The 22,880-nt window shown below is 41.4% G+C and overlaps 1 protein-coding gene across 1 annotated transcript in view; it reads right to left on the reverse strand.

Annotated features, from left to right (window-relative positions):
- The window catches only part of LOC131288031 (uncharacterized), a 29,517-nt gene extending 13,133 nt beyond the window's left edge, over positions 1–16,384 (reverse strand). Inside the window, exons 1-6 of the mRNA XM_058317131.1 lie at positions 15,326–16,384; positions 12,944–13,093; positions 11,522–11,758; positions 6,548–7,682; positions 2,743–2,971; positions 2,486–2,582 (exon numbers count right to left, since the gene is read on the reverse strand). Coding sequence (XP_058173114.1) covers positions 2,486–2,582; positions 2,743–2,971; positions 6,548–7,682; positions 11,522–11,758; positions 12,944–13,093; positions 15,326–16,384 — 2,907 coding nt within the window. The remainder of the gene's footprint in view (positions 1–2,485; positions 2,583–2,742; positions 2,972–6,547; positions 7,683–11,521; positions 11,759–12,943; positions 13,094–15,325) is intronic.
- Between the last annotated feature and the right edge of the window lie 6,496 nt (positions 16,385–22,880).

A 22,880-nucleotide genomic window follows, 5' to 3' on the forward strand; every position in this document is an offset into this window, starting at 1 on the left:
GTTTTGCCATTTTTTTCTGCACATGCTCATCACTATCATTCACTTGCATGAAAGCGTTAATGATTACAAAGTGTTGTAACTTCAGCTTAGATGGAAATGTGAGTTGGAAATTTTAGATTGTATTGTAAGCTGCATATCAAACGAAACTTAAGACTCTCTTTGGATTATGGATAATAGCAGGAAAACGATCAAATTCATACGCGGTAGGAAACTTGAGTTCACTCAGTGGAGTAAAAAGTTTATTTGTATCATTTATTGCTTTTATTACCTTCAAAATAATGACAAAAAATATGCCAAACTTGCCTTTAGTATGACAGCCACACATTGATCAGATAAATATAAAAAGTTTTTAAAAATATAGTTTTTAAGACAAACATTTGTTCTTTCAACTTATGATAAATTAACTTCAACGATTCATCCGAACCATTTTTAAATAACGTCATAAGCATCCAGTGGCTAAGCAAAAAGTGGGGCTCACATATCTTGATTTGATGTTATTACACCCATCTTACTGCGTATCATATAATTCCATTGTTTGCCTGCTGCGATTATGTATTCCGAACAGTTCACCTAAATTACTTGGCATAAAACGGCTTCCACCTCATTCCTCAGCCGCGTCTAATCTAGTCTTTTGGAAGTGTTTAAAGAATGCTCTTTTCGAACCTATTCATTGGCTGCCAAGTGAAAGTAGGAAACGGATGTAAAAATAAAAGTAATACGGAAATGGTGTACCTACGGTGGCTCTATTCCGGAAAGATATAAAAGACGATTTCAGCAGTTTTCTTGAGCAGATATAGACATTACTTCGGCCATCTCATTCCCAGCGATGGATAACATTATTAAATTAATTGAACACGGCCCGAGTACACACGAATCGCTTTAATTTTAATTATTTTACGCCCGTGCCGAGGCGTAAAGTGCCGTGCGAAAATTATTATTTTAATTCTTTTGTGTTACTTCGCGATCTTAGCTCCTTCAGCTAATATGGGTCAACCATAGCCTTAAGTCTTCAAAAAAAAAGGTAAATCGATAAGCTTGGTGGAGACGCCTGGTCCTCCGTTTGATGTAAATGGAGAATGAGAATGGAAAATTACTTCCTATCAAACCGGTTCGCCAGCATTCACGGACTATTGCCTGTCGTGAGAACGCAAGGTTGAAAAGAAAGTAAGTAATTTGAGTTGCTTTTAGCTGCTGCGCGGGAAGAGTGTAAAGGGCCCGGAGGGTGAGCACGCAGCAAGGAAGATGAAAGGGCCAGCTCATTCGCTAGCGTGTAGCCTAACTCTACACCATGTGGCCGATAAGCTTCTTAGCACAAGCAAGATCGAGATTAATTTGCATTATTTTTCAATAAACAACATTCACATCGACCCGCTGTTACAAGCCAACCAGGAAGACTCGGATGTTGCAAGGAAAGTGGCCTGTGTTTGCTTTTGAGCACTTCTTGAACCACTTTTTTTGCCAGTATTTTCATCATGTTCTTCAAGCATGCTAATGTGTGCTGTTTCTTTTTTGCTACGATACGATAAGGTATAGATACGTTATATCTACTGAAAACGTTGAAGAAATTCAGATGAAAGCGAACTTTAAAAAAGGTTGCTTCGCAGCAGAAAGCTTTGGGAGCGTCGTCTAATGGAACGATGAATTAAGGTCCTCCTAACGCTACCCTATCCATGGAGAACGACTTCGGTTTCGGTAGACTTTGGGCTCGTCCTCCGGAACGATTTACAAAATCAATCGAATGGTACTAATAGGGTTGTTGAGTTTTTGATTTCAATCGATAACAGGTTAGGTGATATCGTTAAGAACCGTTTTCATCTGAAAACTCCATGCGCAAGTGATTGGAATATTAACATAATTTCTACCACAACTTTAACAAGTGAAATAAAAAACGATTACTAAGTCATTTATACCTGGTTCAACAAATATTAATTCAGATGAACTTGTATCGGTAATACAATATAAATAGAAATTCTATGGAAAACGTGTGATTGTTGTACCACAAATGCATTGAAGGAATGAATGAGTAATGTAAATTTTGACCATCACAGAAAACGATCTTTTACTTGTCGTTGGAAGAAGTTGACAGTTAAACTCATGTCAATCTCAACGTGGGAAACATTGCCCGATATTACCGTATGCTTTCAGAACTTTAACACCAAACACCAAACACCATCGTTTGTGGAAGAAAGCAATATTTTGGTTAAGGTTAAAAAACCATGGGTTGTAATTGATTACTTTAATTGAACCTCAATTCATAGTTGAAGTAGGTGATTATTAGAGGAATGGAATGAATGGAATGTGTTGCATGCCCCGTGTTGTAAAAAAAGTAAGCAAAGGTATCGTGATATCGTGAAATATTTATGGAACCTAAAAGTCTCTTCCTTTTCGACGCGATCTAGAAGCATTTTAAATTAATATAAAAACGAAAATGGTATAACTTTACTTCGTTAAAGTAGCTGACGTTAAAGTAATCGATATAATTTACCTGAGAACTAATTCGACCCCGCTTAAGCCGCTGCAGGTCCGTATGGCTCCAGGCACTCTTCGACCAGGGTGATATCGACTTAAGGTCATCGTCAAACCTGCAACGAGGAAATAACCAAGACCAGCGTTGAAGATAAAGCTAGATTGAAAAAGTTATACTAATTGGACTTCGTGACGTAGCAGTTCGCAATTCCGTCACACACGGACACACACACCAACAAACCAACAAGGTAGGAAAAGTATGAAGTTTCCACTCACCGAAAATCGTTTAGCTGATTGTGCAGGAATTTCCGTATGTTCCAGGGCAGATCGTTGTGGCCATCGATTAAAGGCACTGTATCGAGCAGCTGGGTGGCAACCTGAAGCCGCTCCTCCAGGGGGGCGCTGGAGGACACCTTGAGGGCGAATGGGACGGCCACCCCGGCCGCCCCCGCTATCAGCAGGATGGAGGTCACCGCAAGCCACTGCCTTGAGGGTAGATCCCACTCTACGGGAGGCACAAGAAAGAAAGCGCAAGGGAAAAGGAAACGGGCTTTTGATTAGTTTTCCGCCAGCTCCCATTGAAACTGTACTTTGAACAAAGCTTCGGACAACCGTCTGGTGTTTCATACTATGATTCGTACATTGGTTTTATTTTTTCTTATTTTCACTACCATGATATTCCCGGCGCTATTTATGTTCCTCGCGAAATGAGTGGGAGTGCACCTAATCAATTGATTTGCAGGTTCAAATTGGGTGCAAAAAGAGAAATAAGATTCCTCTAGCTTGTTAATACGCATTGCTCTGCTTTGCAGTCTGTGTCTTGCAGATGTGGTGTTTGGTGAGTAAAGAATACATAGAATAAAGTTAGGCAACTAATATTTTAAATCTATTTTTTCACACCAAGTTTCATTGTTCTGATCACGATTTAGGGTAATTCTTATCTCACTTCAAAAGATAACATGAACCGATACAATTTAATACCAACTGTTTTTTATCAGCTACTAGCTGATTAACCCGATTTCATCCGGGTAGAAAAACAATTCCAAACGAAAGAGTGTTTTCATTCAGTGTCTTGAGTTTTACAATGTTAAGAATGTTCGATTTTGAAAAAAGTTATCGGTTAAGAAAATCGATTTTGTGTGATTGAGAATATTTGTAGCAGAAGATAAAAGAAGTCTGAGATGAGATTGACCACTCAAATTCGATTCCATTCGATTTAGTGACCCCAAAAAAACTACGAAAATGATACCCATTTTGCTTTTAAACCATTGTAGAGATATAGAGGTAAGATGGTAGCCCCTCTTATCCTTTCCTGTACATGGATGAAATTTTATTAGATGATGGCTACATATTTAAGAAGTACGTGTACCAAATTTTGTAAAACTCCCATCCCATAATTGTTGAATTATTATTATTTTTCTTCATTTTAGGTGTTCGGTGTTTGGGGATAGGGAAAAGTTTTCGGTTCGGGAAAGGGACGGAGGATATTCGAAATCATAAAAAATTAGCTACACTCCAGCCTAGTTTGGTTAAGGTTGACTTATTAGATTTTGCGTTGAATACATGTGATCAGAATTGACGTTTTTTGTTCTGAGAATTGCTATTGTTTTGCTGTAGAGGAGGACGGTAGTGGGAGTCTTAGCTAAGATTGAACATTAAGAGTGAGGCCATTCGATTTAGAGACCACAAATACTGCGAAATTGGTACCCATATTGCATTTTTACTATTTTTAGGGTAGGGTGTAATTTGAGAGCCCCCTTTTTCCCTTGCCTTAGGAGGTTGAAATTTTAATCAAAGCTATGTCTCTTTGTAAGCAGTATGTGTACCAAGTTTGTGACAATCTGTTCAATAATCGTAGAGCTTTAATTGGTTTTCCTTATTTTTGAACGGTTGTTATCCGGGAGGGGTAGGGAGGTATGGGGATATCAACAAACGAAGTCCAAATAATTCATCCTTGTAAAATTAGCTAATATCCAGTCAAGTTTGGCACAAATCGGTCCGTTAGAGTTTGCGTAATGCTGTTGAATACATGATAAGAAATAACGCTCTTCGTTTTGAGAATTGCTATTGTTATGCTGAAGAAGAGGAGGATAGAGGGAGTCTGGGCTAAGATTGAACATTAAGAGTAAGGCCATTCGATTTAGAGATCATAAATCTTGCGAAATTGATATCCATATTGCATTTTTACCATTTTTGAGGTAGGGGGTAGTATGAGAGCCCCCCTTTCCCCTTCCCCTAGATCGATGAAATTTTAAACCATGCTATGTCCTTACGAAAGCATGTGTATCAATTTTTATGTAAATCCAATCAGTAATGGTTGAGCTATAATTGTTTTTCATTAATTTTCGAGGGTAGGTGCTCGGGAGGGGTAGGGAGGATTGAAGATATCAACAAACGAAGTTCAGATCATTCAATCCTGGAAAATCAGCTACCTTCCTGCCAAGTTTGGTGTAAATCGGCCCGGTAGATTTTGCGTGATGCGAGTGCATACATATATATATACAGACAACGGTGACTTTTATATATATAGATATTTTTTTTTATGTGGCACGACATCCCCTAGTGGGACAAGGCCTCTCTCCGAAGAGAGTTTTGTGTGACCGAAAGACGGTACATTATAGATCGGTGGTCAGCCGTTCGTAATACCGGAGGGTGCCAGACTCGAGATTCGATCCCACACCTGTGGTGTGGTGTTTCCTCGCGCTACCGCTGCGCCATGGGCACCCCGAGCTATCAGCTACATATAAAACATTATTCATAACTTGAAGACCAGTTTCAATAAACTGTATCATGGAAAACATGGTTTGAATAATACTCGAATAGTATAAATCTATGATGAGGAAAAGAGTGTTATACACTTAAACGGTCCGTTTAAGCAGATTTCATATAAGATTGGGACAAGGGATTGTCTGCGGTGTTTTATTATGTTTCGTCCACAGAACTTTGTTAAAAAATAATGTTTTTGCATGTTCCAATAATCCCAACTTGCGTCCTCCAGGAGGGTCCAATTATCCTTTAAGTTAACAGCGAGGATGCCAATATTCAAAGAAACAAAACAATGGAGAAAGTTTATCCATCGACTTTTTGCTCCCCGCTGTGAGTGTCGGAGTTTGGCTCCCTGTCAACAATGCGGGAGGTTCCCTGCCCAAAAGTCCTTATTAGCATCCATTTGTTTCATGGTGTGAGCGGTGTTTCATCTACATCAAGGGAAATCAGCAGGGAGGCAACGTCAAAACTAAATTGCCACAATGTTTATGAGTGCTTCTTTTGACGTCATGCTTCCAACCGACAAGTTACCTCTTATACGAAAGCTTGTTGCTTAACTGGCCACTCCTATTCACTACCTTTGGTGTATGCCCTTTCTACCTTCCCTTCTTTCCCTGCAAACTTTCTGGGCATAGATTTTACCATGCCACGTTTTGCTCCGACTCCTGAAAACGCTTTCTTCTTTTGTCTTATGGTATGTGGAGTCTGCACAAACATGGTTGAGGTTGAACAAAGAGATTGACCGGATATGAATAGCAACAGATGCGTCTACTCAAAGTGCGAACCGATATGACCAGATGTTGTATAAGCAGACATTCAGAGAAGGTACTGTTTAAACTATGTGGAAGGTGCAACCCAGAAGCATGCATCTGTTGAGCATGGAAGTAGTTTCGACCTTATCAAACTAGATTGTTTATTTGAAAACAACCGACTGCACTTCAGAATATCACCCGGATTTATTTGCTGCTTCTTGGTTTTCCTTGTGGTAGGAATATTTTGTACGAATTTAAATTGTATATCTCGTGTCAACATCGTCGTATTTTTGTTTGGCATTAAATGCTCATTATAGTTCTTTTGAGTTGTTGGTTAATACACTTCGTGAATTTTTCAAACACAAAAGACAATCGAACGTGAAATATTTGTTTCTTGAATGCATAAAAAAATGTATACTTCTGGAAATTTTTTACTTTAACTTGGAATGGAAGCGCATCGAAACTATACGAAAACGATATTGTCTTTTGACGAATTGCACAAATTTACTCTTAATTGGAAACGTGATGAATAGATGGAATATGTTATGTATCCCAATACTTACTTGATGATCCCGAGCCGGTGCTGCTGGAACCCCGACTGGGACACTGGCGATGCTTCCAAGGATGAGCTGGCTGAAGCTTATTGGGCGTTCCGTTGAGGCTGCACGAGGAAGGAAATCCATCGCCAGCACCCATAACTCCTCCGAGACCACCGGGGATAATGGTGGTACCCGGGGGAGGATCCAGCGCCGATCCGAAGTATTGCGACGGGTTGAAGTTGAAGTTGCTGAGTGAGTTCGAGAAGTGGTGGGACGCGATAAGGTTGCTCTTGGCCGAGCCCGCCTGGTACGTCTGGTTCACGTTACAGGTGCTGGCGTGGTGCCCCATACCGGGTCCTTGGTGGTGAAACGGACCGTCACTTCCGAGACCCGTGAAGTGGCCGCCCAATGGGAAATCCGTGGCGCCCACCGGTAGGTGTCCGTTCGCTCCAATTGTGTTGTACTTCGTGGGCAAACCTCCGAGGCCTTCGTATCTCGGGATGTACATTCCACCTCCGCCGCTGACCGGTTCCACCGGATGGTGGTGACCATGGTGGTGCTGGTAAAGCTGGTACAAATGCCCACCGTCCATCGCGTCCTTAAGCGGCAGCTCGGTCGGCTCGCCGGCGTAGTAGTGGTGGTGCAGATAGTTGTCGTCGAAGTAGTAAGGCGGATACGGTTTCGTTGGCTCACCTCCAAGTGCGTCATGGTCGTTTCCATTCGCGCCGGAGGGTGCACCGGTGACGTTACCATTCATCAGGTCCACCATCATCACCGGAAGCGGCTCGGTATTCAGCTTTGACTTTCCATTGGCATTAGCACCGGTTCCGGCGACGGTGGAAGATCCCTTACTGTTTGCCAACGGTTTGCCAGATTTCAGTGTTGATTTTAGCGTCCCACCTCGGGAAGCGTCGTGCGACGAGGTAAAGTTGAAAAGATCCGGCTGATTCATGGCGGGCTGGTAACTTCCGTTTCCGATTAGGCCTTCCCGGTTGCCTAGTGACGAGCTGAGCTCGTGCATCGTTGGCTGCCGATGCTCGCCGTGCCCCGGTTCCGGCGCAACAGGTTGCTGCACAACACCACAGCCATATCCATACGAAGGCCTTCGGTTGAGTGGGGGAGGTGGTGGAGGTATCATGTCTTCACTGTACGAATCGTCCTGGAAATGAAGCACACAAGGGAAGAATCGATTGATGATATGTTGATTTTCGATACGTGAGACTTTTGATAAACAATGCACCACCGTAGAGACTTGGCAAACATGCTACGGAGCATCGAATATAAATGCATCTGCAGGGAGTAGGATTAACAAAGACGTGTTATTTGATTGTCTTAATCGATTTGTCGGCCAGGAGCCGTAAGATGAGTAACATATATTCTAACGGAAAAACAGCGTATTTCCTGCAAACGTAAACATATCCTTTACTTCCAGCATAAACTTATTTAACAGGGCCCAATAAAGTCGTAGCCCTAGGTAGTCTTATAGCACAACTGCTGTTACTAAGCTGTATGTTTAGATATTGGTTATCCAGCCCTGGTTCCGTCTGCTTGAGTTCTCATCGTTTATTATCCTCTTCTTCGTCACAGCTCGTTTGCAACTAAAATGCTGTGAAATAAATTGCTACCCTGCTGCCATCATACGATACATCGTTTCGCATCGCAGGCATGCTTCCAAATTTCCCACACATTTCCCAGTTGCCTCCGGGCACATGTCCATCGGCTTCGCAGTTGATCCGGGCCACGCGGAAAGCAATAGAGCTCATCCATAATCACGTAATAAACGGCGGCTGGTGTGAAGGAAAACCTATTCTTCTCACCCCGAGCAAACGACACACAGCTGTTGCGTCTTTGGAAACACCCGGAGCGTTAGATGGCCCGGTAGCCGCGGGCAGCATTTCGGCAGCTGTATCTGATCTAGCCAAATGCACCCGATTCGCTCGGAAGCTAACGAGCGCCGCAGAGCGTCGGAATGCTTCGCGTCCTGGAAAACCGCAGCGTAATCATGGGAAAACGCAAAACAGACATAGCCAAGGGCGACACGGCACGGTGCGGATCGGGACAGCTGGAAAATGGTAGCAGAAAAATGCGGCCCCAACAGCGACAGATGGAGCGGATATTTATGACATTGTCTCGCGATGGAAATGAGCAGAATAAATGTTTCCCGAGGTTGATGGAAGTGAAATGCACAATGCCCTTCGAGGCGATTGCGACGGTTGCGGGCTGACCGTGTTCTCGTTGTACGGGTATCCATTGTGCTTGCCATTTTATCCTTGCCTTTTTTTACATTCCATCCATTTGCCATTTCTCATGTCATTCTTGAAGCGTCCCCCTGCGTTCTGTTCCCTTTGGCCCTCATTCCCGATGGTTTGGTTTCCATAGCTTTCCCATCTGCTGAGGCTTTTTTCCATTTTATTTTAATGTCTTGCAGTTCCGTTCCTGGGTTTCAGATTACAGACCAGTTTCTGTCATTCCAAATTCTACGGGTCAGCCTTACAGGGCACAAGTTCACATGAAGTTTCCTCTTTAATTCAAGCCTGCGGAATAATCAGGGAAGGATTTTTGTTTCCTTTTCCCTGAACTACTCCTTTTGAATAATGATTACTTGATTGCTGATGAAGAAATCGTACAAATCACGACGCACGAACAAGGGCAAAACGAAAAGACGGCAAATTTAGCTTAGACATGGAAGCATGGAAATTCGACCAGCAAACTCGGCAGTAGCGGGTGCATAGCGAAGAAAAATAATTCAAAAAACTTCATGGAAAAAAGAAACGCGTTCAGTTGTTCATTCACAACACGGGAAAAAGAAAAATGTTCGCTTGTGAGGAAACGTAATGAGTCGAATTCTCTCGTCTAATGTTTTATTTCAATACATATTTCTTTGTTGATAATTAAAACCGTTGGAGGGGGGATTAATGCATTCAGCAAAAATGTTAATATCCATCTGATATTTTTCTGAACAAATCCTTTAAACTGGATTTAAACATTGTAAGTAAATGTTAATTATTCTACTTTACTAGCTAGCGGTTTTGTTTCGTGATCTTCTATGTTTTTAAATGACAATCCAAAAAATATCCCATTCCATTTCCATCATGTTTTGCAAGCTGTTTGCTGACAACGGACCAAGGTCACGTTCGAATTTCGTTCGTTCACTACCAAAATCAATTTTAGTGCCGAACGCCGAGTCGTCAAATCAATAAAATTATCGAACGGCGTCGTTCGGTTGATGTTTTTCGTCTTCTTAGCTCCTGTCAACACGTTTATGTCGCATGGAAAAGGCTGGCACTTGACACGGGAAGAGAACGCCATCGGTTCACAAATTGTGTGTAGCAGCAGCTCGAGGTTTTTCCGTTTGCTATTTTTTCACGCGATCTACTTGTGTTTCATTACTTTTACGATTGCAAACGGTACAAGGAAATGCTACTTACTGGCGGATTCCGCAAACAGTGCGAGTGCAACGATCGACATCTTCCGACCGGAAGCTAGAAGTGGCTGCATTTTACGGCACTCGATAAAAATCTCATAAAACGAATATTGTGCTTCACAACATTCCGGAACACTCGCCAACGAAACCATGGTCTATCGGTTTGGCGTTGCTATGTTGTGTTCCGATGTATCCAGAGCAAGTTTATTCGCATGTACCGGGAAAGTGTTTTGAACAGCTCGCGTGAAAAGCGGACAGCGAAACGGAAGTACGTATTACGCGGAATAGAGTGCTGATCATGTGAAATAATCAACGTCGCCCGGAAGAGCTTGCCGGAAACATCGAGCTTAGCGGACCTCGAAATGTTTGCGATCCGGAAGAGGACAGTCCTTTTCCGTTTGCCCGATTAGGTGTCCGACGTGAGCTCTGATTGTTTGCTGACGAAATCAATCGGCCTGACCGAACCGTGAAGGCAATCGTTTCATCCTTCGTTCGGATTGCGAATGGAAAACAATTCTTCAAGCGGAACGGGCCTGGGTATTTTCGATGTTTTGATTGACGAAAACAGTTGGGATTTGGAATTGATTTAACGTGAGGCAGCGATCTTCACATTTAGATGTGGAGAAGGGTACAATTGTATTATTGATTCACGATTGACTGTATAAAGTGGTTCTAATACTATACGTTCCTATCCAAATACCATGATCTGTATTGGTATGATGGTACTCTATGCAAATCCCATAACATAATAATGCAATTGAAGAAGATCTTATTTAATTAATCATTTGTTTTAATCAAATGAAAGTATTTGTCATTATAGAAACGATCATGACCCAAACAACTTTCGCTTTCGCTTTCGTTTGATTCTTAAAATAGTGAACTTGACCTAGTTGCTCAAACCGCTTTCCCTCGGGGCCAATACTTTTTCAAGCGAATTTATAATTTTCCATATCTCAAACTTCCTAACATTTTGATATGTTTCACAAATCGGCTACCGTGCTATTGAACTTTTAAAAAAAAAAGGTTCATAATTTTGTTTTTGCCATACAAGCCAGATCTATGGAATACCAGAGTACTATAAATCGAGATCATGTGGAAGGATTCAATGCGATTTATGACAGGAAATGCCAACGCCAGGCATTTACAAAGCTAGCTTGAGGAAGGATAAATTGCTTTTTTCCTTTTCAAAAACTAATTCGTTGCTTGATTCAGCTCTTCCATTTATCATTCGATTTGAATTTTATCTCATCTTCCTCCAGAAATTGAGCTATAAGTATTATAACAGAATCAGTTTTAATTTTTGTTTATAATCCGTAAGTTAACATGGCTTGAATTCGTACAATTGTATTTTCATTTTCATTTCTCGCTCGCAAATCCTACCTCATTTTGGACTATGAACACTAACTAGATGACTAGAAAGAATTTAAATTTGCCACCTTTTTTCAGCTTCCGCGTAGTGCGAGATATTAATAATGTGATCAAATAAATTTACGGCTCTCTTGGCGGCGGATGTTTTGTGGCGGTTCCGACCAAAATGACATCAAAAGATATTCTGTATCGCACACCCAACTTACCTCCGCATAATTATCACCTCCCCGTGGGGACTGTGGTCCGTGCTGGCAGTCGAACGTGAGCACGTTGGCCGCTACCGTCGCCGCCACCTTACACGTGTTTCCCTTCGGACCGTTTCCGGACCGTGTCGGCGTTGGCGTGGAAACGGAAGAGACCGGAACGGATGCACCGGTAATGCTCGGGTGGCGTTGCGTTGCCGAAGCCGCCATGCTGAGGTCGCCGGTCGACGTGGCGAGATGCTGCGCCGGCAGTGTGAGCGTTGTCGATGTGTTCCGTGAGTCGAGAATTTCGTCAGAGGAAAATGAAGCGGTAGTAGTGCATTAGTGTCGGTTTTCCACAGCGTGCACAAAGTGACGAAACGGAGCGTGTGGAGCCAGCCGGTTTGGTGAAGTAGAGAAGTTGCCTTCCCGTTGTAGCTGTTGGCGATGACACGCTTTGTTGTGGTGATACTACTCTACAGCAGTTCGAGTGAAAGTTTAACAACGGTCACTCCTAGCAACTAAAGTGCCCAAGGGCTGTAGGAAGTAACGGTACAGTACTTCACTGCAAATTGATGACAAAACGCATGCCCTAGTCGTTCGAGCGTATGAACATACATTCACGAAGCTAACAAGAACAAAGGCCGGTAACTGCAAGCAACCTCGAGCCGGTTGACTGGAAGGGCAATATGAGACGGGAAGCGGGAAATACAGGGACCTTAGGAAGCTTAAACCGTAGCAGGCAACGGCAAACTCCTGCCAAGAGTTGGGAGAGTTTTCATTAGCAAATTAGTTTTCTCAAGCTTTCTGTCCTTTTGGTATTTGGCGGGCGATTGTTGTTGCAAGACCATGGACCATAAAGGAGAAAATTAATTGTTTCTATCGTTGTTTAATTTTTATTCCATAGAGCTGGAGCTGACAGTTTGGAGGCCCTCAGGAAAACATTGACTACGTAGAGTTCTGTGAAGTTGAAAAATGATACAACCGAGGCGCTGATTTACCAATGGCTTCTCCTTGCGACAAAAGAAGCTGCAAGCGAGATGCTAAGCACAAAGGAATTTAAAGATCTGATTTTGTCAAAACGAGTTTAAATTCGGAAAGAAAACGTCCTCACAATTCATTGATTCTCGATCGAAGTCGTGCTCGAGTTTCGTATTTTCAGTCGAAAAATGAATCACAGCAAAGTGTTTACCATTTGCTTCATTCAGCCTCATTCTGGATGGCTCTTGAGTAGTCTAAAACTAGCGCTAGGGGAGTTGTCATCTAAAAAACCATAATTCAAACACGCAGCAAACAACCGGAAGAACATACGAGGCAACAAAAATGGCCCCCTATTACGCCACGCTCGCTTCAGAACAGGTCACATCGCTGCGACTCCACGACACAACCGTAATCATTGGGGGGAAATAAAATCACAGTCACAAACGGAACGGAATCGACACTCACCAACTTTCCCATGGAGCCGAACTTCCTCTGGCGGTCCTTCTCCAGTCTTAGCAGTATTTGTGCGTTCTGCTCGCACGTGTACGTGTGCTGGCGAGGATTTTTCCTGTCCAGGCTGTACTGATATAATGGCCTTAATGGATTCGGTATTATCTGTAAATATTTGATCCGGAGACCGAAATGAAGAGATTGCAACGGAACGCAACGTGAGTGAGGGAAAAAGAACGCATAAGGGACGTGGATGCGAATGAGTGAGTGATAAATATCGGACGTGGATGGGATAGATAGGGGCATGACATTTGAGCTGAGGCCAAAATTGGTAACGGAATAGACCGATCAGGCCGATAAAATGGTTCTCGTAATGGTATGGCATTCACGTTGGTCCATTTCGACACACGAAACCGAACGCAGGCTTCAAATGTGGTTCAACAAAGCCAGAATCCGTCTACCGGTTGTAGTTTTCGAAGGGAAAATTTGTGTCCAGCTGTTGGTGTCGGAAAGAGCCTTCACAAATTGTCAAACGGGAAGTCTAATTGGAACTAGCTAAACTAGCCAGTAACCCAATACAGGAGATGGAATGATAGATTAGGCTATATTAGTGACACTTTCACACATTAGCACATTTGAGGCAATCAAACAGTGGAAGGTCTGTTGAAAGTCGTATCCTTTGGCGTGCAGAACCCCCCTTCAAGGAAGCAACATGCTCGAATGACGTTACGTATGATTATTGGTCAATTTGTGTAATTGCGTGCTCTATTCCGAACGATCTCCAACATCTAAAAAGACACCATCGTCCAAGTGTGGCAAGCGATGCAATAGATAGCCACTTGTGTTTGCCGGGGCAGGATGGCTTCTGTGAGCTTCCGGTATATTGATTTATCGAGTGGCTCTAATTGAAGCTCTAGAGACGATAGGTTAATCCCAATTATCCAAGCCAGAGCATAAGGTGGCATTTCTACAGTATAGCCTCAATATATATGCATCTGGTAAATTGCATTTCTGAGAAGCATTGGAACACAATTGGTGAATGGAAAATAAAAGTGTTTGTGCATTTTACTATCACTTTTCGGTCAACTATTTTTAATATCTGTCTTATGAATTTTCCAATACAAATCCTTTTTACTATTTGACGAATTCTGGCATTTCTTACATTTATTTGTTTTGTTCTGTTCTGTATTGTCTGTTGATATCTAACAAATACATCATACATAAATTAAAAATTATATAATTAAATTAGTTTATTTTTCAACAGTATGAGCTCGTTCTACAGTTTTTTTTAACTTATCAATAGTTTTTTACTAGAGATACTGGTAATTTCAAGAACAAGGAAATGTGTATCAAAATACGCCCACTTTCTGCTCAAGAAAATTTAATGAGGTCGTTTCAAAACGAAATTTAAATTAATCATTTTCCCGCTGAGTGATGTTTAGTTTGGTTTTCCAGCACTTTTCGCTTTTGTTTTCTCAAATCGAAATTGCTTCCCAAAGAATCCCGGGAATGCCTCGAGGAGAACGCTCTGTTGGTGGTAGTTGCTCGTCCGCTTATGTTTTGTGTTTTCCTTATTGAGTTACGCTTACGGAATGTCTGTTTTTGAGATGTCCTTGTAATAACAGCTGTGGGTGGTACAATTTTCGACTTTACATTTTACTTCTGGCCATCGAAAAATACCCAGCAAGGCTTTCCGTTCGTTCGAACTTCCTTCATACGCCCTTTCCTGGGCACGGCGTCTGGATAATGTGATTAAGAAAATTAATTACAAACTCCAAGCGCCATTGGCTGTTCGATGTTTCGGATCACAAAGTCACCAGTTTATTTCAAACCCCTTAAGAATTAGGTTGGGCCAGAAAGTTTGAGGCGAAATTTCGGGTAGAGATTTTTGTGGCATTTTAACAGTTGTGCAGGGTATGGAACTTCGTAGAAGCCTCTTTACACGACTTATACGAAAAGCGAGCTTCAAAACAAACTTACATGAATTCGTTTAGGTGAACAAAATTGTCACATTAATATTAAATTTCCTTTGCGTTTGTCTTTTATGTCCTTCGTATATCAAACGTACCTAGCATGCAATAAATTCAATTAGTGACAAATTGTAGAAAAAAAAGCGATTTGATTTATAGAAACCGAAAGCAGACAAAGACCTCATTCACTTGGTAAAGAGCTTGAAAGCGAGGATATCTCTATGGGTCATCCACTGCCTACATAAAGCCGCCATTAAAGTCAGTGCCAGTGATTAACAAACCATATCGGTCATTTCATGCTTCTCGTAACCCGGAGTTTTACGTTGCATGAAAAATGGATGGGACGAAAAATGATGCGGAAGCCAGATGAAAACGAAAAAGGAATGTGATGGAAAAAGGAAATGCTTGGTAATAATGACTTACTCACCTCCGTTTCCGCATCACAGCTGCACAGCGAGAGAGTGCTTAATCCGCCGGGGCCACACCGGAGGCTGTTCCGGTTCCCGCCGACCCCCGCCGAGGCTTCCCCGTGGCCGATGGTGTTGGTGGCATTTTTCAATATCGAGCCACCACCGACGCCGCCGCTTCGAGTGAGTGTGGCCGTCGCCGCGACCGTCGCTGAGATAGGATAGGTGCTTTGAGGCGGTTGCGGCTGTTGTTGTTGAGTGTGTTGTTGTTGTGTGTGCTGATGGTGGTGTTGATGATGATGCTGGCGATGGTGGGTATGGTGCTTGTGGCGATGGGACTGGCTGTGCTGGGGATGCTGGTAATCGGATTGCGAGGACGAGCAGGTCGAGTAGCTGTCGTTGTCCACGTGCTGCTGCTGCTGCTGCCGACTATACTCGCGGAGCTTCTGCTGGTGTAGCAGGACCTGCGTCTTTATCGTCTGATCGGTGTTATTTACATTTAAATTGGATTTCCCACCGTAGCTGTTGCGGAGCGTGTGGAAGCGTTTAAAATCCTCCCCGAGCGTTTCTTCCGTTTTGATGGTCGATATTAATTTCGTTCCTGAGCTCGTACTCCCGGGCGGCCGACCAGTGCTGCCAGCGTCCGGTCCGGCCGGCGTCTGCGTTGGCGTACCGACACCTCCAGCCGACGTCGATTGCGCCTGGGAGCTCCAGCTCTGCGCCAGACCGGAACCGGCGCCGGATCTCGTGCCGCCCGTTCCGCCCTGGTGGAGATGGTAATGGCCGTCCGCGGTGCCCCCGCTCCGGTCGGGATTTCTGTGGCCACCGATGTTGGTCCCTCGTTCGATCGTATTGGCATGCTGGGATTTTTTCGTCCGCTGATGATGGCTATTGTTGCGTTTCAACGAGCCACCCCTCGAGGTGCTTCCGGTGCCGTTGTTGGCAGTGTTGTTATGCTCGTTTGGGCCTCGCGACGATAGCACTAGACCCGGCGTGAATTGCTCCGATTGTGCGTCGATTTGCCCGTTGTGCTTGTGCTGAAAGTTTTGCTGTTTGGTGCTGCGATTAATGTCGGTCATTTTGAGCCCGACTGGAGCGACCGTGGGTGGTCAACCGGTGGTCACCCTACTGCAGGCAGCGTGAAACTATGAAATGCAGCGACACTATCACTGTTGCACGACGTGCTGCAAACGCTCCATGTACGTCACGAAGTCCTATAAACTTTATGGGGTCACACTTTGCTGGAACGGCAGTACGTCGTGTGAAACTTGAATATTATTTTGCCCTCAGGCTACACACTAAACATTTTCCTTCCTCTATCACACACTTAACACTCACTGTTTGCACTTTAGCACCTTTCGCGGATTGCACTGGGAGCGATGGTAGAACGGAGGTGCACCTCAAAGAACATTTTGGTAATTCTAAATTCTGGGATACTGTGCTCACTGTTGATATGTAGTGCACGTTTCGGAAATTTGGATTAAATAAGCATACACTTTTCTTCACGTGTTGAATCGAATCTACCAGTTGACCACCTTCATCCAATTATAAGTCAGTATTGTGAAACTATAGACCACTTTTTTGCTTCAACATTGTCTACTAAGATATACGGCTGCTTGTTTTATACCATGTGTGAAAAAATGATGTTTTCTCAATAAAAATTGCCACATGAACAGAACGAGCTGGAGCTTAATCACTGGAATGAAATACACATTCTACATTTAAAAGTCTATTCATAACCAAACGAAAAGATAATTTTTCTCTCCAGTCACTAGACAAATGAATTGAAAAAACCAACATGATTTTGCTGATCCTGTTCTAAGTCGTTTGTGCTCGTAGCACTTAAAATGAGTAAGAAAACATCGTTCCGTGCTAAAAAGCAGTGGAATAAGGGAAACCCAGAACGCACTGACGTGCATTGGCTCGTGTAAAATTCATGCACCTTAACAAGGGATCAACAAACAGGAACGGAAAGTTTGAACGGGAGAAGGACGTCCCGGAACCTTCAATTTCCTGTACACGGCACTGGACCGCACTTTTACGGTGATGTCTTTCCAGAAGACGGGTAACGATGCTGGTAAGACGGGTTTTCTCATCCCAGTGATGATCAACCAACGATGACAACGTGTATGCTAGCGATTGCCCCAATCGAATGTTTCGGTCTGATTCCTCCCATTCTCTGTCGAGGGAAAGAATCCCTTTCCTTCCTTACATCCATGCATGTATCACTGGATTACTTCAATCTTCTTCCATGTGCGCCGGTCTGGATCACAACTGGCATATACCTGGGAATCTCATAGCCTATGAGAGTGTACTTGGAAGTTTCATTTGCTTCAGTATCACATATTCGCAATGTTTATGTTCCGCTGAGGGATGTGGATTAACATTCGTTTCGTCGTGTACATTTCGAAAGGCCCGCAGAAAGTTCAGGATAGTTTACGTTTCATGCTCCGTGGATGTTAGTTCAGTAGAACTTTTCGGGTGTTCATTGGATGCTAGGGCTGGACAATTTTGTTCTCCTTTGTGAACATACACCCTGTTACCTTTCCTTGATGTCATCGGAAATAGTTTTGCGAAATCTAGGAAGAAAAATGAGAAATGAAAGTGCAATGAGCAAAAGCGCGGTGGAAATGTGTGTCAAATCAAGCAAGGTAGCATAATTGTGAGAAAGTGTGCTTAAAAAACAAAAGCTGGTGTGTTTATTCCTATGTTATTCACTTGTGTAGTTATTCATTTAGTTACAGGCATCAGCATCGTAATAAAGTTAATGAGTTGTTGGGTTAGAAATCACCAAGTAAAGTACATTAAAATTTACGAATATATGAAATACTTCATTGTGATATTGCACAAACAAATTTTATTTGTTGAAAAATTGCATTTTGTTGTTTATTAAGTTAAAATTGATTCAGAAAATTCTCATTGTAGCATGTTTACATTCCTTCTTAGTAATGAAAACAGAAATGATAAAATGAAAATGTGTTAATTGAGGCCATAAGGTGTCAAGCAAGATTTTATCCTTTTCAAGACCGTTTTATTCTCTGTCTTGTAAATGACTGTGCTTGATACTTCAGGATTGTGCTTGTTGCTAATTAAGTTTGAAAGATAAAGATTACCAATTCCTGAGAATAAACTTTAAGTTCTATACTGACGAGCTAAAAAGAGTGCTTCGTTTCAATACCCATTTCAAAAGCTTCTTTACCAGCAGCCAAAAATGTATTCAGAAGTCCTGCTGTTAATATAAGCCAGTGTTAATGATGGTTCCAGATGTTTGGACAACATTCTGTGAAATGATTCATCTAATTATGCCAACTGGACCAAGTTAATATCGACATCTTCAAATGAAACAAGGGCTTAAAACAGATCGCAGGAAGATGATGACTTTGCTGGGTGAATGGGAACGTTGAAGTACTAGCATTATATTTCCAGCAAATAGCCTGATAAACCCGCATCTTGTTCCCTATGCAATCAAATCCCCTTATTGGCATGTTCAAAGTACGTTAAATTGTCAGTTCAAAATGTTTTTTTAAAGATTTCTGTACTGACATCTCAAATAAATTCGATTGGTTGTGCTATTTTGATCCTCATGAAATTTGTTCTCATTTGCCGCGGAAAGGATTTGGCTATTAATTAGCAGTATGATTTACGCTGTTTTTGTAGCGTGATAACTACATAGCAACGCCATCGGATGGAATAATGCGTCCACTTGACGAGGGGCAACGTTGAAGCGTGGGTTCGGTCAATTAATGGTGAGGCATATTTTACCAATAAATATTATCATTGAATAAGTTCATTAGGAGAATGAATGAAATAAAAGGTTACTGGTCTCGTTCTTCTAGGCCCTTCATAACGTGGAGGTGTGTTACAGCCATTTCGGGTTAGGTGGAGACGCCTGGTGTTTGGTAAGTGAAGTAAATTTCACTGATAGCATCAGTAATGTCTGTTACTTAACGTTTACGCGAAGGTGAGTGTTACATGTGAACATATGATTCCACACGTATGTCACGTACCTCAGCCATGATGTTTTTTATGGGTGTGGAGCTTTTCATAACACCAATGTTTTCCTTTCTAACACTCGTAAATTGCGTGGCAATTAATTTAACGAGTACGCATGGAATTTCGTTTATTTCCTATTCATTCCCTTCAATCCTACACTTTAGCAGAATTTGGGACCATGAATTGTATACATGTTATGTATGAAAGAAATGCTTTTTAAACGAAATAAAACGAGTAAATGTTTGCTTCTGCTATGGGTAGCCAGAATTTTAAGCATTTTAAAAATCCACTTGAATTACAAAACGTTTGGCATAAGAAATTTTATATGTGAAAAAATAATATAATAACTTAATGGTTTATCCGGTTAAGCTAAATGTGGTTAATAATAGTTAAAGTTCAAATAATTCAATGCAACATGGTCCGTTCCTATATTTTTCCATATCATGCCCAATAATTTAATTTATCTGCCTGGATATTTCGAACGAAATCGAAAACATACGAAGCTTTATCCATTTCCCCGGCACATAGCTCGCGAACACCAGTACGCTGTTATGAAGAATCCTATGAAACCGGTCTAAATCAATAGTATTTTGCCTCACTGATGGTGCGGCATGTTAAGTATGGTGGACGTGCCTGGAATGGAACATACGACTTTCGGGTTTTAACGAATTTATTTCACAACGCATCACGCACCCGCATTCTACCCCAAAACTTGGTGTGATTTGCACGCGGAAATATACGGACTATTGACGATGCCAGAAAGGATCAAATAGGATGAAGCAGATTTCATTCGCTTAGCGAACAAATCATTCAGCATTTCCTTCTCTCCCTTGGCGTTGCGAATAAAGGGCAATAATATTGGCTTACCTGGCATTGCGGCCGAAGTCGAAAAAGATTAATATGTTTGCGAACATTTCACTTTCCGCCGTCGGCGATAAAACGGAATCGGTTCGTTTATTGGTTCATATTTTTTGCAGACTGCCAGCCGAAAATCTTATGGCTATGGTAGTTTGAAACGATGGGTGACGGTTAAAGAAGAACGAGGTACAAATAAAATTTTTATGGAATGCAAATAAATTCTTTGTGAAATATATAGAACGACGTTTATTACAGTGCAACGCTTAAATCCTGAGATGGTTACATAAACGTACAATATGTTTTCCCGAAAATCTTCACGATTCACATCAGAAAAATGAAAAACTTATTTTAATAATCAACACACGCTAGCTTTACGTGTGTCTCTCAAAACAAAAATGTGCGCTATAACCAAAGTTCACTCTATTCACGGTTCATTGAACCACGGCCGGTTGAAAATGGAGCGGAATGTTTAACCCGAGTTCTGGTCGAGTAATTAAACCCAGGAGAGATTAGAAACTGTCGCATCATCACCGGCTGATCCGGACTTTGTCATTATCACCCGGATGTGGAACGGGCCGGAATTCATTAATAACGAAACAACCAGCGAAGCAGCAAGGGAAGGGCAAGACCTTTATTGAAACCATTCTGCTTGCCGCCTCTTGCTCTAAAGGAGGACATAAGGTTGGTGAGGAAAAATTGATGGGGAAAAATTGATACAGTTGCTGTCACGGAGACCCGGAATTTAACGAGATCGATACACCAACACGGTGTCAAATACAACGAAAGGCAGATAACCATTTGCAGGTTGTTTTTTAATTTTCAACCTCCCAAGTTAAGCACATTTTGGTCCAATCAGGAAAGCGACTATATTCGAAAGTGACAATTACTCGCCTAAATTAAAAAAGGGACCAATTCACACACATCGGTCAACAACATCTCAGGTGTTCTTATTACGTGTAGACGACATGGACGTTCTTTTCATTTTTTACCCAAATTTTCAATTTCGTTCAACAGTCTTTTATGTTAAGTTAACTCCTTTTTACAGGAAGTAATCATTCAATTGAGTATCTGCACATCTGTGTGTTGGTGTACTTTTACATAAAAGGTCCTCTTACAATAGGATAGAGCAAGTTGCAAAATAGAAGAATTAACGAATGGTAAATAATATGTGACACTTATGAACTAGCCTAGTCTATACAAGAAATATGGAAAATGTTTCACAAATCAAAAAAAGTAAAGATAAATTGCATATGTATGGCAAACGATTCTGGAGGGGGCAATAAAAGGGTAAATTGATTTATGATTTGCTCATCGAGCTCAGGATCAAGCAAAGTGCTATTTGCTACAACCTGCTCCTACCGGGTGCGGTCCATGAGTTAGACGTATTCAAAACACAGATCCAACGACACAGATGGTTCCTGGATTATCTATAAACTAAACCACAGGCATCGAAACTATCTTAACTGTAGGATTGCAGGAATTGCATGGATAGCAAAAATCGCTCGAAAATCCTAGTGTTCGATCCATGAGTATGGTTTTAATCGAATACTTTTTCCTTTGTTTCAGAATTTGTCATCCATACAAACTGGATACCTTTTTATTTTCTGATTTTGTCTAACTGAGTATATGTTATTTGAACAGATATGACTAAATAATTCAATATTTTGATACATCCAGTTACTATGAAAATTTATCATACATTCTTGCTTATTGGAAAATATGTTAAAATACAGTTTCACGTTATTTCATATCATTGTTTAAAAACTACAACTCTGACAATGCAATGTCAGATCATGCAATATTGAATGAAAAAATGAAAAATACATTGTTTTAGATGTTTTCAGAGATGAAATGAGAAGCATTTTGATAGACTCCAATGTTTGCAAAACCTAAAAAAACAAATTTCTGCAATTCTTTGTATCATATGGTGAAACTATGGTGTTAAAGTGTATGATGTAAAAAAAGTTCATACCTATTTTTTTGTTGATATGCATTTTAAAAGTGAATTTATGGATGATGATTATATTCGCTTGAATAGGCCAATCACACCCTATTAATATTCGTTCCTTTCTGCTAAACTGTTAATTTTCTGCTCGAAAGTGGGCCTCAATCTTCCCTCAATTTATAATCCCGTTCGAACGGTATATGTTTAGAGGGCTTGTTTTCAGTGGAAGGAAACATAGAAGAGCTGTTTAACGATTTATTTAATTGCCCTTCATTGCGCCAAATCGGTTTTCAACGAACAAATTGAAATGCGGTAGGGAGTTCATTGAGCTCCGGCTTAAAAGGTAGAATATTATTTGTAACGCGGATTAACAGGTGATAGGTAGCATTTTATGGCGAAGCTTCAATTTGCTTTCGAGTTTTGTACTTGTTTCAAAGTGCTATGGAAGCTTTACATAGGACGTTTAAGCCTATACTTGTTACTTTTACAGTAAAACTAATGATTCTAATGCATTTACAATGGGATAGACAGTTCAAGTGTATGTTGAGGTATTTATCAGGAAGTGTTGATGAGTTTTTACGATTTTATGTTAAGCAATAAAGTTAGTAAATCATGTGCAGGTTTGTTTGTCTGTGATAAATTCGTATTAAATTGGAAATATTTTTATTTTCCATTATTTCCAGGATTTCTTGAATTTAAATTTAAACTTTCAAGTCTAAAAAAAATTCAACTTGTGTATTTTTTATCGTTCATGTGAAAGTTTTTGTATGACTATGTCA

This window comes from Anopheles ziemanni, chromosome 2 (assembly GCF_943734765.1).
Source record: "Anopheles ziemanni chromosome 2, idAnoZiCoDA_A2_x.2, whole genome shotgun sequence".
Taxonomy (NCBI): domain Eukaryota; kingdom Metazoa; phylum Arthropoda; class Insecta; order Diptera; family Culicidae; genus Anopheles; species Anopheles ziemanni.